This window comes from Colletes gigas, unplaced genomic scaffold (genome assembly GCF_013123115.1).
Source record: "Colletes gigas isolate AHSC1104 unplaced genomic scaffold, ASM1312311v1 Colletes_gigas_Sc00026, whole genome shotgun sequence".
Lineage (NCBI taxonomy): Eukaryota > Metazoa > Arthropoda > Insecta > Hymenoptera > Colletidae > Colletes > Colletes gigas.
The window spans coordinates 2792128-2808201 of NW_025106655.1; the positions used below are offsets into that span (position 1 = coordinate 2792128).

The 16074-nt window shown below is 42.4% G+C and overlaps 2 protein-coding genes across 2 annotated transcripts; both read left to right on the forward strand.

Annotated features, from left to right (window-relative positions):
• The first annotated feature begins 2733 nt into the window (after nt 1-2733).
• LOC122401625 (radial spoke head protein 3 homolog B) lies at nt 2734-7204 on the forward strand. The gene is made up of 9 exons (XM_043403863.1): nt 2734-3509; nt 4146-4227; nt 4373-4546; nt 5162-5290; nt 5361-5564; nt 5704-5866; nt 6061-6147; nt 6258-6455; nt 7092-7204. Exons 1-8 carry the CDS (start codon nt 2734-2736, stop codon nt 6428-6430), a joined length of 1788 nt encoding a protein of 595 aa, XP_043259798.1. The 3' UTR covers nt 6431-6455; nt 7092-7204.
• Nucleotides 7205-14152: 6948 nt separating this feature from the next.
• On the forward strand, nt 14153-15630 carry LOC122401592 (oocyte zinc finger protein XlCOF28). The gene is made up of 4 exons (XM_043403815.1): nt 14153-14341; nt 14418-14667; nt 14747-15311; nt 15501-15630. The coding sequence occupies exons 1-4, from the start codon at nt 14153-14155 to the stop codon at nt 15628-15630; spliced, it is 1134 nt and encodes a 377-aa protein (XP_043259750.1).
• Nucleotides 15631-16074: the final 444 nt, after the last annotated feature.

The following is a 16074-nucleotide window of genomic DNA, read 5'->3' on the forward strand; positions in this document are numbered from 1 at the left end:
CAGATATCGCGCTGTATTCGAAAGTATGGACAACCGTAAAGGCGCGATAATGGAATAAACGCTGGACACGTGTAAATTATTCGGTTAATGGCCGCCAGAAGGGAATGACCGCCCGTTGATTTTATCACGAGCTCGTCGCGTTCGCGAACCTGCTCGCTAGAAAGATAAACCGTTGCTAAACCATGCAACCTAGGCAAATTTTATTTACGAATAATGAATAAAAATTTTCGATTCTATCGTAAACTAGCCTTTACTACTTCTCTAGTCGACTTAACAAAACTATTAATAGAGTACCATCTACGAACGAACGTGATACATTTACAATATTATATTTTACTCCTCGAATTATCGATACAAAAAGTATCGTCTACCCTCACGAATTAACCAAAGAACATAGTCGAGAGGTAATATGATTTTTTATTAGAAAAAAAATAACGAACCGCCGTACGATTTCCACCACGAAACGAGAAACAAAATGGGTGGATTCGGTTCGTTTATCTTATCGCGATTGAGCCAAGGAGTCTCACGATTTTGAATCATGCGGCGCGTTTCGCGCGAAACGCACGCCTGCCATAATTCTCCCTCAAGGACAGCCGCATTATGCTAACACGAAAAAGAACTTTCGAGCGCGAACATGTGTCGAAACGTTCCCAAGGTGCTAACGAAAAAGAAAGATCTGCGACAAAATCGGTGGTCGAACGAAATCGAGTTTTGTAAAGCGTCATAGTATCGTCTGATTTGAATTCTATAATTAAACCAACGATTACACTATTAATTTTGAACTTACCAGAATTATAGAACTATGTCATAAACTTCTTTGAAAACGATATAATTTCGTATTCGTACCTGTATTCGCGTCAGCATAGTTCTAGCAGAAGTCATTTGTAACTTCCAAACCGGAAATGGGAGGATGTGGAACCACGAAAAGGCACAACTTCGAGCCAAGACCTTTCGAACGATATCTAAATTGCCTGAGGCACGCGCTCAGGATGATATCTGTCATAAAATAATTCCTATTTTCTTAAATATGTAATTAGATCACGAATGTTGCGCTAGTTTATTATAAAATGTATATAAATATTTACGTTCGTGCTTTTAAAAGGAATTTGTAGAAAAAAGCAATTAAAGGACAACGATGCATCATCCTTTCCTTTTACATTCTTTAAAAACTTAATTTAGAGTTACAGTAGATCGAAATTTTGTTTAATTAAAAAAATCTCTGCCCTCGACTTCTGACGCGAATCACAATAACAGTTATCTTATTAGATTATTTCTGAAACGATAAATAAAATATCGTATAAAGCTCTATTTTAATATTAAACGACGTAGAATCACATCGAGGCCAATAACCTTATCGAACTCTCAGAAATACATAATGCAAACACGCAGAATCCCCGAGCTCTGTCATTACAGATTTACTCCCTTATTTATTAAATAAAACTTCGTATTCATAGTAAATCGTATAATACAAAATTCACCAACATGTTATGCTAATTTCGAATAAAAGATACAAATACAATGTCTACCAAACTTTACTAAAACTTCGTGGTACTTATGACTTTAACTATTTTCCAAAATTTGAAAAACCCATACTTTCGAGGCCAATTAATTAAAGTGTATGAATTGCGTAAATTACATTCGATCTCTTTTAACCCCTCGACTTACGATTCAATTCCAAATAATTTTCCAAACATATTTAATTTTGTTTAAAGTTCGTACAAGGACTGATCACGAAAAAGAATAGATTTGTTTTACGAATACCTCGTGAACGTAAAAATGCGTTGATTTTTAATTTATGAGACCCGACGACGTGGCCTCGTAATCGCGAAACTTGACATCGAGAACTCGCGACGAGTCAGACGCAAGGGGTTGAAAAAAAATAGCTCCCTTTTAGTCTCGTTTACCTTGGTTGCACAACGTTAGGAAATTTTCTGAAACCTCGGTGCTCGCGAACGTTCAAAGGCGGTTGTCGCGGCGGAGCAAGCCGAGGGCGACAAGAGAAACGATCGGTCAAACGTGTAACGTGTTTCACCTTGAAGAGGTTCCACGGAGGGGTGTATCGCGTGGTTCGGGACAAGTTCCTGGCGCTGGTGGACGGGCATACGTGGTCATAGTTACCACCGATTTCGAGCCCCTTCGGCATCATTTAGGCATGCGCAAAGTTGACGGTGGTCAGCGTTATTGAGTGGCCGCTCGCGCGGTAAAAATATACGCGCACCCTGTCTGCGGTCTATGTCGGTCGATTCCTAAGGACATTGTCCAGTCTCTGAACTCGTTCGAGCCCGTGGCTAGCCGGTTAGTAATGCCGTGAACGTCGGCGCGACCACCTTGGCCGGCCCCTTCCTCCGAATCCGTCTATCTTTTCGTCTCAGAACCTCGAAACGATACAACGAGCAAACGACCACCGAGAAACGAACGTTTCGAGTATATTTCATTACGTCGATCGCTTCGAGACACGACGTGTTCTTCGTTAGAATTCTCTGGCGATCGATGGCGCGTCGATATCGTAATCCGCCGAGACCGCGAAGTAAACCGAGAATTATTAATCGCCCGTGACTTTATCTCTGAATAATAGAGACGTTAATCGGTGAATAGGTCTCCGTACGATCTACGCTGCTCGGCCATCCGATCGCAGACCGACCGTCTCTACTTAAAAGTTTCGTTCGCGTCCACGACGAGGCGGAGAACGTTTCGAAGATGCACGTTCTCAGTGGACGTTTCTGAGGAATCAGTATGCCGCACGGGATTTCCGCGTTGGCGCCTACAGCCAACGGGGATCCCTTCGAGCGCGAGAGAAAGGATCCTCCGGCGTTCACGATCCTTCAGAAGGATGGCCTGGACACCAATCTTCCGTTGCTGCACGTGAACGGCGACAACGAAAACATCGAGCCGGACAGAGGCCGGCTGGAGAACGGGAACAACAATTTGTACGATCGGAAACGCATCAGCAGATCGAACGATCACCTGATCCAGGCGAGTCTGCAGTCGAATCAGGTGAACCCTTTGAGGAAGAAACCGAGGAGCAAGAGCCAGGAGAGCTCGAGATCGTTGGAGAAGGTTCCGGCGATCAAGCCGGCGATCACTCTGTCCACGGAGGATTTCAACGAGGTCCTGAACGCGAAACTGAAGAGGATTCAGGATTTGGAGAAGGAGGAGCAACGCAAGAGCGCCAAGAGGAACCAAATATTCAGGAAGAAACCGTTTATAACCACGGTGAAGACCGGGGAGTTTCTGATGCCGCCGCCGGAAGTGGCTGCCCTACTCGGGATCGGTCCGAATCCCAACGACGCGGACGACACGGACAGTTTCACTTGCCCTCTGAGGTCGAGATTCAAGTCCCTCGTGTCGCTGGCCAAGAAGCCGGAAGTACGTCACAGCAGCCACAATGCCAGGTGTCCGGCTGCCCTCAAGGCCACCGTCGACTTCACCCTCGGAATGATGAACGCGACGACCATGGCTGCCACGACCTTGGACGAACGAGCGAAGATCGCCAAGAAGAACGACGCGACGTAAGTTTGATGGACGCGCGGATAACCGATATTTGGTTCCAGATTAAGCATTACCGAACCACGCTTTACCATTCGCTAATACTCGAGTCCTAGTTTAAATTTAATTATAAATTTGAAAACTTTATACACGTTGTTGAAATTATTTTCAACTGACCGTTTCGTAGACGATATTTTATTATAAATTCTGTAAGATTCGAGAATATTTTTGTTACGTCGTTCCTTGGATGCAATAAAATCTATTTGAACAGCTTACCGAATAGTCTTTGAACCTTTCTGACCCGACGTCCCTTCGCAGAGAATCAGAAAAAATAATCATTTGCGACCTTCTCTGGATGAGATAACATTTTTCTCCGCCTATTCGTTTATTGTAATGTTAATTTTATAATTGTTTTATAATTTTGTATCGTTCCTTCACTCTTGATAATACGTTTGATGGAAACATTTTCAAATTTGATAAATAGCTCACAAATTATGAAGGTATCGAATGAAGTATAATTGATGGTGATCTCGAAAATCCAATAATTATACCTACTTTAAGCTGATTCGTCCTGTATAATTTATTAAAATTCTTTTTTCATAGATATCTTTGCTCGAAACGCGCTAATTGCAGTCGTTCTTCTATTTTTTTTCTTACAGCGATCAACCGGTTCCTTTCGGGAATATTATGTTTGACCGACGCGTTGTACGTGGAAGCACGTTTGCTGCCCCTCCTATCCTCGTAAGTAAATAAATAAAAATTCTTTACCATTTAACCATGTTTTTTTTGTTTACCAAAGTTACATTTCTACTATTCTGTCGGGGAAATATTTGAACGAACTTACGAGCAACGCGTAATCGGATAAATATTTGGTTGTTTGTTGCAGATCGATGGCGAACAATCGATAGCGGCGAGACAGGCGGAAGCCAGAAGAAGACATTTGGCTAGGAAACGGGCTCAAGCTCAGGCCACCAAGTCTCTAGTCGCAAGATTAGGATCACCGCCGCCTGTTCCTGGCCGCAAACACGAACCAGTGCAAACGGAAGTCTATCTCGAGGAGGTAGGATCCTTATGCCCTGCGATCGAACGTTTTCCATCAAAGGAATCCCGCCAACAAAATTTTTCAGAGAATCGATACGTTTTTTTTTTATCGTATAACTGTGATGTATCTCGAGATCGTCGGTTAACAGTTTAAGGAAAACATTCCTAACAATACGGACTTCGCAGACACGAAAGGCGCCTAAGTTTCGGGCGCAGGTAGAAGTCAACAATAGCGGCGCCACGAAGTCTGCTGCCTTTCGGGCCTGCTATATTCCATGTACCATACAATACCCCTTAAATAAAGGCGCCTTATAATAAGGGACAATTGCTTTATTGTCGGTTCACCGACAATACAAAAAATGTAATGGAGATATAAGTTTCTGAAAAGCCGGGAAAAGGTGGCTTGTCGTTTACTTACAAGTGACGTGCTCGTGCCGGGAGATTACTCTAAACTCGTTCAAATTAAGCGACAAATCTCTCCAAGTCGATCCAAAAATTATTTTCATCTCGAGAACTTTGGGTGTACCTTTTAATGGTATCAATTTTGCACGTAGTTGAGATTCGAATAACTTTTTAAACAATTTTATTTTTGATACCATGCAATTAATTTCGCCGCGTAAACTGAATTCGACAGCTGTTCGAGAAACCGGACGAGTTTAACGTCGCGACGCAAACCGACTACTTCTTGGACAGGCCGCCAACCCCGCAATACTGTCCGAGCAAGGTTGGCGAAGATGCCAGCACGCAGATCGAACCCGGTGACGTAAGTACTTCGTTTGGTTTCAGCATTTTCGTAAAACGAACTTGTTTAAAGAAAATTGTTACTCACCCAGCTGTTCGACTTCGATTTCGAAGTGCAACCGATACTGGAGCAGCTCGTGGGAAAGACGATGGAGCAGGCGTTGATAGAGGTCCTCGAGGAAGAGGAAATCGCAGCCCTGAAGGAGCAGCAGAGGAAGTTCCTGGAGCTACGAGCCGCGGAAAAGGCTGAGGCTCAAAGGCTGGCGGAACAGGAAAGGAGACTAAGAGAAGAAAAGGTATTACACGTTTAATTGAATAGTTATTTAACCCTTTTAATATATTTACTTTGAGCACATCAACGTTTTAAATAACGAATGAATTCGTTTTTAATTTAATTATTTGGTTAAAGTATATAATTTATGAAATGTTCGATAGGATCAACGGTTGAAGCAACACGAGAGGGCAATGAAAGCTGAGAAAGAAACGGAGGAACGAGTCGCGGCGGCTACCATCCTAACCGGATATATCGCTGAACTACTTCCGGCGGTACTAGAAGGACTGAAGATGTCCGGATTCCTGCTGGACGAGATCAAGGCTGGTTCGTGAACTCGCAAGAACACTGCTACTTTTTGTGAATTAGTTAATCAGAAAGGTTTATTAATTTCTCTTTATTTATGTCCTCTATCCGGTTCGAATAACAAAGCACGCTTGGCTATTTCGTTTCGATTAGTTTTTCCGTGCGATTCGATTTCGAACACGACGCGTGGAGACCAATAATATTTGTTTGCACAGACGTCGAGGAGGGCTTCGTGCCGTGGCTGATGAAGGAGGTGAAGAAGGAAATGGGCAACATGATCGAAAGCCGAGAACTTCTCATGGGTAAATGTCGTTTATGCCATAGATTTCGACCTGTCGTTAATTATCGACTCTTGATCGAAACTATTCAAATATTGTAGATGTCTTACTTATCAATTTGTTCAACGTTTCAGAGATCATCAGAGAGATTTTGGAGAATCGAGCAGAGACGTATAGGAAACTCGGCGAAGAGTACGACGCCTCGAGAAGACGGAAACCGTCGATGGAGAATCTGGAAAATGGCGGCCACGATCCGAATTTCGTGAACTACCAACCACCCGTTATCGAGAACATGGACATTGTTTAACGAGACGATTCGTTGACCAGCCCTTGTGCGTACAATTAGAAACGTTTGTTCGCTATTGGTAGCCATCCCGAGCAATTCTTTATTCAACAAAGACGATTAATCAGCCTTCTATCAACGTCTCGAGCGACTTTAAAAATTTCAAACAATTTTAAAATTTTGTTGATTTGTGTTGATTTGTTGCGTCTCGTCGTCGATCGTGATTTCTTTTTCCGGTTCGAGGGCTCGTTTGCCGAGAATTTAACGCTCGTTGATCTTCGACGAAGAAACAAGCGTAATATAGTTAGCTTACGGATTTAGGGACACCTCGCCATCACTGGAGCAATCCCCGTCCCCGATGGCTCCTACATTAAGCAGTGTACACAGCTGCGAAACAAATCCATCTCCACAGGGTTGCGACCCGTGACAGGTCACCACCACGTTCGCGTGTCATTCCCAATGGCAAACACAACCCACCACAGCCACACGTTCCGAGAAATCCATCAGAAATTAATTATTGACCCTAATCTCGATGACGAGGCGAACTTTCGCGCGTTAATTACACACATTCGAACACATAATCGTATAAATGCTTCTTAAATTTAAATCAATCCTTCTACGTATGCAAATTGATAGTTATTTATTAAAATTGCTCGAAATACAATTCGTTAATTTTCTTTTGCAGTTACAGCGTAAGTCGAACACCGGCAATGGACACCGGAGGAAGAAGTTTTTTCAACGGCAAAAGTGACTCGCGAACGATTCGCAGCAATAATAGTTTCATGAGAAACATTGGAAGCAATCTAAATAAATTAAATATTTAATATTCATATAGAAACCTTGTCTCTTGAACCCTTCCTTTAATTTTGAACTTCGAATCTCCCAGATAAAATATTATATTTTTAAGTTTCGTAACTTTAATCTTCAAATATAGAATTTATTTTAACCTGATAACAATAAATAATTTTCTTTTAATATAGCGAATTAAATAAATTTGTTGATTTCAGTAATAAGGGTGGAGAGAAAACCAGAAAATGAATAAATGAACATTTTTAAGTTCCAATATATCTATGAATTCAAAATAATCTTCTGCACAGTTTAATTAATATTTAAAACAATCTCAGTTCCTAAGACTAGGTTTCGTTTTATGAAATTACCGTAACTTGTATATAACTGAGCTATAAAAGGGTACGAGGATACCTGTTATTATCGAAAATCAGCGTCACAGTCTACTGCACAAGGATAATGCCGCAAGTACGGTTTCGCGTTAAGTGGAAAGTAGGAAGCGGGAATGCAACAGGCTAAATTTCTTTCTAGGACAAAGGATTTCACGGACGGGCGACGAAACTGAATAGTTTATTCGTTTGGCATAAAATTGTCGAGAACCTTCTTGCGCCAGCAACATTAATACCGTTAAGTTTCGTTTTCCTAACATAAATAGCACGTCCATAAATTTAACTGGGGGGTTGCAATTGAAAATCAACGGAGAGGAAAACGCTTTATATCAAAACGCTTTCCAATGTTTTACACGATTCTATTTAAGACGAGTGCTTGAGAAACGAAAATAGAATTTCCAGAATGAACGATAGCGAGACGAGAATCGCGTTTCGTTCGACGGAACGAGCCAAAAATGAGGGGAAGATCGATGGTAAGTAAAGAGAACGAGAAGACGCGGGGGAAAAAAAACATTTGAATCTGTCCACCCTCGAAATTAGATAAGACTCGTCGGTACACCGCGAAAGTAAAAAACCTGTCCGGCCCAATCAGGATTAGATCGATCATAATAGGATGAGGTTTCACGGTGAATTGAGATCGGCACAGTTTTAAAAAGCCACCCACCCTCTTTAACGCACCCTTTCCGACGGTGGACAAGGTGAGGGGAGACATATTGTATTGGATTAAATTAAGCTGGGGCCTGGGTCCCGATACCGCGCATTATATGCACAAAACTTGTGTGCCAAGTGAGTCGTGTTTTAGGGAGACTCAAGAAGGGGGTCCAAGTAACCCCGCCACTGATCGCTAGTAGGGGGTTGTTCCGCGTTATTTCATCATGTGACCCGTGTCACCTGCATCCTCGCGTGATTCTATTTCTCCGACGATCATCGGGGACACGTTCATCGGCTACGAGAAACGTTTCTGTTAACATAAATTAGTTATTATTTCTTTTACTAAAGTTAAGTTAGTACGATTTCCATCAAAACTCTCGTTGAAGCTTAAAGTTATAACAAATGTTTCCTGTTTTATTTTTAAACGGAAAATCGGTAAAGACGGTCGATCGAAACCTGGAGATCGGAGGTGCGTGGGACAGCCTGTATATAGATACAGGTGTCACGTTATTACGCAGACGCAGGAGAGAATCAAGTGGACATGGTGGGAGTAGTTTGATGGTAAGGGAAGGAACAGCGTGTGGTCCACGGATTACGAGTTCGCCATCCCTGATATACAGCAATGCGCAAGGATCCAGAATTTAGGATCCAGAAGCGCAGGTAACGCCCAGAAAAGAAGAAGAACATAATCGTACCAGAATCCGAGTCGTCGAATTAATTAACGAGGCATTCGATCGGCGTGTGTTTGAAAAATTGATATTTTCATAAAATCGGGACGCGTCGATCGAATACAAATCTCAACGAGTCTGACGATAAACGATGGACTTTGCACTCCGCGTGTTTGTCTGCGGTAGCTCGTAGGTTTGGATTGACTCTTAAAATCAAGTAAACAGTACCTAATGGTTAAATACTACCCGAGAATGGGGACTTCGATGTTCCCTGATCGCGTTGCAGGGCATTCGTGCGGCACGTGTCGTGTTACAGAGAGCATTCGGAGCTGGGAGACACGGACAATATGTCGATGGCACGTGCCCGAAGCAACTAAATGTTGACTCGTAATATGCCTATACATATGTTGGACATTAATTATACTCTTCTCTGTCCTGAAGAATTTGTCACGACACTCAACGTTAACAAAAGCTTCGTTCGATTAAAAAATTGAATTCTTTTTGGCGTTACAGCTGCCCTATTAATTGAAACTGTTAAACGTTAAACTAATCTTAGTCGAACCAGGATGAGTTACTAAAATTATATTTTGTTAGATTGTTTTGCAACGTTTCGAACAACTATAGATCGAACGACTATCAGATCGATCCAGTGGCGAGTAAGCAATGTTTGCGACGACTCTAGGCGAATATTAATAATACATAAGCCAGTGTCTCGTTGGGAAAGCTATTAGGGACAGACTTTTGACACTTGCAGAACCGAGACGAATCACCTTTATGGTCACGGCGGCCATAATTCAGGCTCTCGCCCCGCAGCATCCGCCGTGGTTGCGTTATATAGAATCTCGTAAAAGGGCGGCAAACAATAAGATTTGTTACGTCTATGCGCGGCGAGGGGTTCCGTGTTTTCGACGCAGGCTTCCAAAATCAGAAGCTGGAAAACTGTTCGAGTATTTAAATTTATGCACGAACGCCGTCCGCCTAACGATCGAATAATACACAAGCCTAAAAATGAACTCGATTTAAAATAAATAGCCGAATACTACTCCCACAACCCGTTTTGTTCTACTACATTTCAATCGTACAAGATTATTCGTAAAGTGGAATGGTACGTAATAATTCGATATTAATTAAAAATACTACCCCGAAACTTTTGTTTGATAAATGATCGAGCTGTTATGGAACACTGAAATTTGGTAAAAGAGAGATATTTTCAGGGTCGAAAAAATTGTTGGTGGATGGAAAAGTAGGCGAGCAATGGTCGTGGAAGGTGGACGAGCGTACAAACCGAGGAGGGTGTTTTCTGGCAAGCTTATTTTGAGCATCGGTGGCCGAGGGGTTGCGCGGTGATAATACGTAGATGATAATCGCGATATTAATATCGCATTGGGAAGCGCGCACATGCGTGCAAGGGCCCATTGGTCACGGCGGAACACTTGCTCGCTTGCTGGCTCGCGGTTCTCTGAATGCACCCCCGATTTTAGAAAGAGACCAGAGGGTGGAACCCCAAACCGGGATGCGGGCAAAAATCGAAATTTACCCGCCCACGGTAAGATACGAAAATGTTTATTTATATTTGATCGATCGAAAATCCGTCGAATACGGAAAAACGAGAATATCAAAACTTCCTCTTTCTTTCTTTCAACCCTTAAATAGATTATTGGAGCCTCTGCAAGTTTAAACTATTAATTGATTAATATATTTAAATGTAATTATTTGAAGATTTATGTGATTCTTCATTGGTTCATTATTTTTTTAATGCTTTGAAGGGAAAATAAGAAAACAACATTAAGTAAAATAATTCAGCTGAGATTAAATTTAATTCAAAAAAGTAATAAATTTGTATGGAGGAAGAGATGTAATTAGAAAGAAATTCTATAGAAAACAAATTTGAAAATTGTTCATTATATTTTGTAATTATTCTTACCTATAGGATTGCAATTGAAAATACTATTGTTGCCCATTTACAATTTTTATAAATAAATTTTATGAAACTGTATGGTTTACTAAAAGTGAGAACCAATGAGAGAAATCGGATGCGTTTACCTAGTTTTCGAAACTCTGGCGCGATTCGCGCGTGTCTAAATAGCCGACGGAAGCTACGCGGCTGGTAAATTACGAAGAATAAATTTCCAGGAGGCTTTCGTAGCTAGTGTTTGCCGTCGACGAAGCGTGCGAGGGGCTCGGAACACTTGCCGTAGCTTGGTTTCGGGTAGGAGAATGGTGAAACACTCGTGCTTGAATTTCGAGGGACCAGAGAGAGGGGTTGGTACGGGGGATGGTGCAGCTTGTGAACACTCGTGTCATTCCTTGGTCCGGCATCATTCACCCCGGTGGATGAATCACGTCAACCACGCGGGAGATCCACCGTGGAAGGAACCATGCCCTTTTTCTGGTTTTCCTTCGGGGCGTCGAGTACCTTGTAATCTAGCTAATTCGATAAGATCGCTAGGATTCACCTTGCCACCGTCGATCGACTATGCGATTCCCTTCTTCAAATATTTCTTTAACCTCCCCCCCCTATACCAGATCTTAACGTAACGCGAACGCATCAGCCGAGAACCGTAAACCGAGAAGCAAATGGCCGTATTAACGTTAAAAGTCTTTTAACCAGAAAAGATATCGATCAACGTAATAACCTCTAACGACGTAAATGGTCGGTACTATATTATAGCTATTAGCAAGGAATACCTGCAAAGATCGCCTTCGGTTCGAGGCAAGGCGGGGCCATTAGGATCTCGAGAAGATTCGCCATTTTCCTTCTGTACGAACCGAGCGTCGTTTCCGAAACGGAAGTGCTTAGGTCCGACATTGACGTGCGCTGAGTCACGTAGACAACGGTGATTTTTGGGCCCGCGGAGCAAGGGTTTCGATTTTCCAATTCGTTTTCTCGGTTAGTTCGGTTTATTTAGCAAGGGTGCAGGGAAAGTTGCAAAAAATTCTCCCTACAACACCTTTAGAATTCATTTTCTTCTCTTCAGGCAACTACCAATTCTTGGAATCGACTCTCGTACAATCGAATCTGACGCGAATCGATCGTTTTAATAAAGAATCCCCGCAAAGCGTGACTTTCGTTCTACTTGTTTTGCAAGGTTGTAAATTTTGAAAAATATACAATTTATCGAAAAATCATTGAAATTCGAGTTAGACGCACAGTCAATGGACAAGCCTACCTCCTTATTATTTTATGACACCGAGGGAAAATAAGTATACTACCGGGGAGATGGTCCAAAAGTGACTTTCGTAACGGAGACCGAGCAGGGTCGCCTAGGCCCGCCAAAACAATAAAATATTAAGCCTCCTAATTACGTTGAAAGTGACCGGTTTGCGTCTGGTTTGGCGCAGTTTATTGAGGTCGGCCCGGGGAGCTGGCGTCAACCTGTCGCGTCGACACTACCTTGCACCGACACGTTCGAGTCATCGACAATCGCTTTCATAGACAGTATCTATTGACGGATTACACATTGATCACGTTCAAATTAAATTTTACTTAACCCTTAAGTGGGCTCTCGATTTCAACTGAATTATTTTACTTAATGTTGATTTTTACCAAATTGGTAAATGGAAATCAACTTTCCCTTGAAGCATTTAAAAAATAATGTACTAATGGAGTATCACTCAATTATCCACTTGGGGGTCAAAAGAATAAACTTTTCTCTAATAATGAAAAAGCTTAAATCACATTAGTAACTATATACCACAAATGTTTTAATTACTATATTTGTAGAAATATTGTTTTCTTTAAAGAATGTGTCGAACGTGACACAGTGTCTGTTAGGTTAGTAGCGCGGAGTAGAAGAGATCGGGGAGCAATATGGCGAGATTCGTACATTGACTGCGATGAAACGAAAAATCAGGATTCCCGTAGGTTGCCAGGGGATGGTATCTAGATCTACGAACGATTAGGCAAATCCAGACGGTATCTGTCGATCGTGATCTACGCGCGCGTGCGAGAAGAATGAGCCACTTAATTTCCTAATCAACCGTTGATTCAGATGCACCTTTCGTCAGGATCCCTCATCCTCGACGAGACGCGCACATTGGGTTGCAGCTGAGCCAAACAATGTCCTTTCACATGAGGCTTTTATAGCCCCATCAAACATCTAGTCGGCCCTGGCTCCTGGTGACGACTCTGTGCGACCTGCGTCGTCACGTCCGCGTTCTCGGATATATACGCGAAATAAAAGTGTCGTGGAATAAGAATTGACACTTCCTATCGTCCACGTTGGTAGAAATGAAAATTCTTCATAAAAATTAATCAACAAAAAAAGTGTATGCTCGATTGAAATTGTATTTTTATCCATTAAACGAGCTATCCAATTTTTCACGAACCTTCCTTCTACAGAGAAAATATCAAAAGCCGCTACAACTACGTAGAATTCAACCAACGACTCGTATATTATTCTTAATCTTTGTATTCGATTCAACAAACGCTGCTATAGTATGAATAAAAAAGATACAGGGTCTCGTTTAACCCTTAAGTGGATTATTGAGGCCTCTGCAAGTTTAAACTAATAATTGCTTGATATATTTCAATGTAATTATTTGATTATGAGATCCAGAGTCCACTTAAAAAGATTAATTTGAAAATTATTTATAGCACCTAGCGTTCTCCTTTGTACCAAGCTACATACGTTTGCAAGAACATATTTTTCGATCATTTTAATCCCTCGTGAGATATTCCGTATCCAGTTAAACAACCCTCCGGATGCACCTTACGCTTAGGATGCCACTGGATCCACAACAACCCCCTCCCTGCCACGATGCATCCCCACTCCGGGTGATTGGCGACGCATCAGGATTCGAGAAAGTAGAAAGGGCGAAGTTACCCCTAGCCGGGCTCTTTAAATACAATTACACGTATACTCGCTGCGAAAAAGGTGGCGTCCAATCGGGTTGCAACGGAGAGGGTCCCACCCCTACTCCCGGTAGTCAATTCGGGGCACGACCTCGATGTATTAAAGCAATGTGCGGAATGCAAGTCGTACTTAGTTGACACCTTAGCATCGAGTCGCGTGCATCGAGATTATCTTGTCGCTAACAGAGAACCATTTGGCTGGACTCACGAAACTTGCGCGATCCCGTGTACACCTTAAGACGTCACCGTGTGTCCCCCTGTGAATCTACGATAATTCTTGCCCGAGCTGAACGTTTCGTGGCTATCGAGCAACTCGGTGGTATGATCGTGAGAGTCTAAGGCTCCGCTGCCTAGAGATTCGAAGCTCGAAACCGAAAGAGGACCGACAAACGCCATCATGTTCCCTCCTACCGTCGCTGAGAACGCTCTGATGATGAGCACCGAGGTTGCCGAGAGGATATTTTTGTCCCAAATACGCTTCGATCAACCGGTCGTCACCGCGGATGGGATCCTCAATAAAGATTCCTCGACAGACAACATCGACGTCAACGTACTGCCCAAGGAGCGCGTGCCCATCATTCAACACGTGAGTACCATTCCAATTGTTATTTAGGAGGGTGTACAATGCTTCGAAAGCTAGGGTAATTTTGTGTCGATCGTAGGTCGAGATCGCCGAAAAGAAAAGTCGTCTGTACTGCGTGAACAAGGCCCTGAGCATCTCGTACTGGCTAAAGATCGTCACCTTCGCGAAGGACTGTCTGAGCTACAACGTGCAGCTGACGACCACCGACAACGGAGTGATTCTAAAGACCACGAAACACATAAATTCGGGCGAACCATTGCTGATGTGGTTCGCCGAGGACATCCTACATATGTTGGATGTACCGACCCTGATGCCGTTCAACATTCGAGGTAAATGATTTTTTAAACCGTGGCTTTCGACGACGATCAACGCGATCAACGATTCCTAACCTTCACGAATTTGTTTCAGGTCATAACTGCTACGTCTGCCACAAATGCAACAATCTGTTTAAATACCCGAATCCTTTGAAGATCCACCTGACTCTACAGTGCAATCAATTGGACAGTAATTATCTATGGATCGTGTTGGCGGAAAAGTTCAGTCTGTCGCCAAGATTCAGCCCGTCTTTCAAGCTGAACTTGACGAAAACGTCGAACCCGAACGTCTCGATAACGGACAACGAATCGCCGAGTACCACGAATCAACCCTCACCGTCGTCTTCCAACGAATCGTCCTCCAGTTCCACGGAAGTGTCGCCGATGAGAAAGTTCTTGGACTATCGTTTCCCGGTCTCCGCCTTCAAGCCCTACATGAATCAGCCCAACGTGTCCACGAGTGTTTGTCTACCCGGTGTAGACGAGACCGTTTTAACGCTCTACAACGTCCAACCGAACGCGGCATTGATCAACAAGGACAATGTTGGCGTCTACATAGACAATGTGCTCAAAGCTCTTGAGAAATCGCAGCAAGGGTTCCAGTGCATCTACTGTAAAAAGGTCAGCACGAGGAAGTACAGTCTGAAGATCCATCTTAGGTGAGTTTTTCGATATAAATGAAATTCTTTAATTATTTTATCAAAATTAAGCTTATCGATCCTCTATTCGACTCGTGTTCCATGTAGCCTCCTTCGTCACGCTTTGTTTAAAAAATTTACGAACTGGACACGAATTTGCCGCCATTTCTCGACCATTCTGACTAAATGAATTATTCTTTTCCTTTACAGGATACACCTCGGTTACAAACCGTTGATCTGCGCGATCTGTCATCAACAATTTAGCGACCCGAGCAACTTTAACAAACACAGACGTATACACGACAACAAACAAGCAATTTGCAGGAAGACGAGATCTTGAAACATCGAACTTAACCATTAAGACAATGTGAAACAGTTCTCTGATACGTCTGATGGAATTGGTCTAATAAAAGATAAAGGAACAGAAAAAGCTACAATAAGTGTTAATGATGTACGGGGTACGCGAAAATACGTTGTCTTGAAATGCGCTAAATTATTTTCTTTATCGTCTTTATAAGACTTCATTACGACAGAAATAAAAGAGATGAGATGGGAATAGTAAAAAAAATGTATTAATTTAATAATTTTGTGAAGCTTTTAACTCGTAATATGTGTTTCGAATGCGTTCTGGACAGGGTGTTAAACGCGCGGGAATGTAACTGTACTGTGAAATCGAACGTCGTTGATATAGTAAAACTTGCGTCGAAAGTAAGCTAATAGACAAATGTAGTTTTTCTACAATATATATTTTATGTGATAAAACCGCGTATTATTTTTGTAAGGC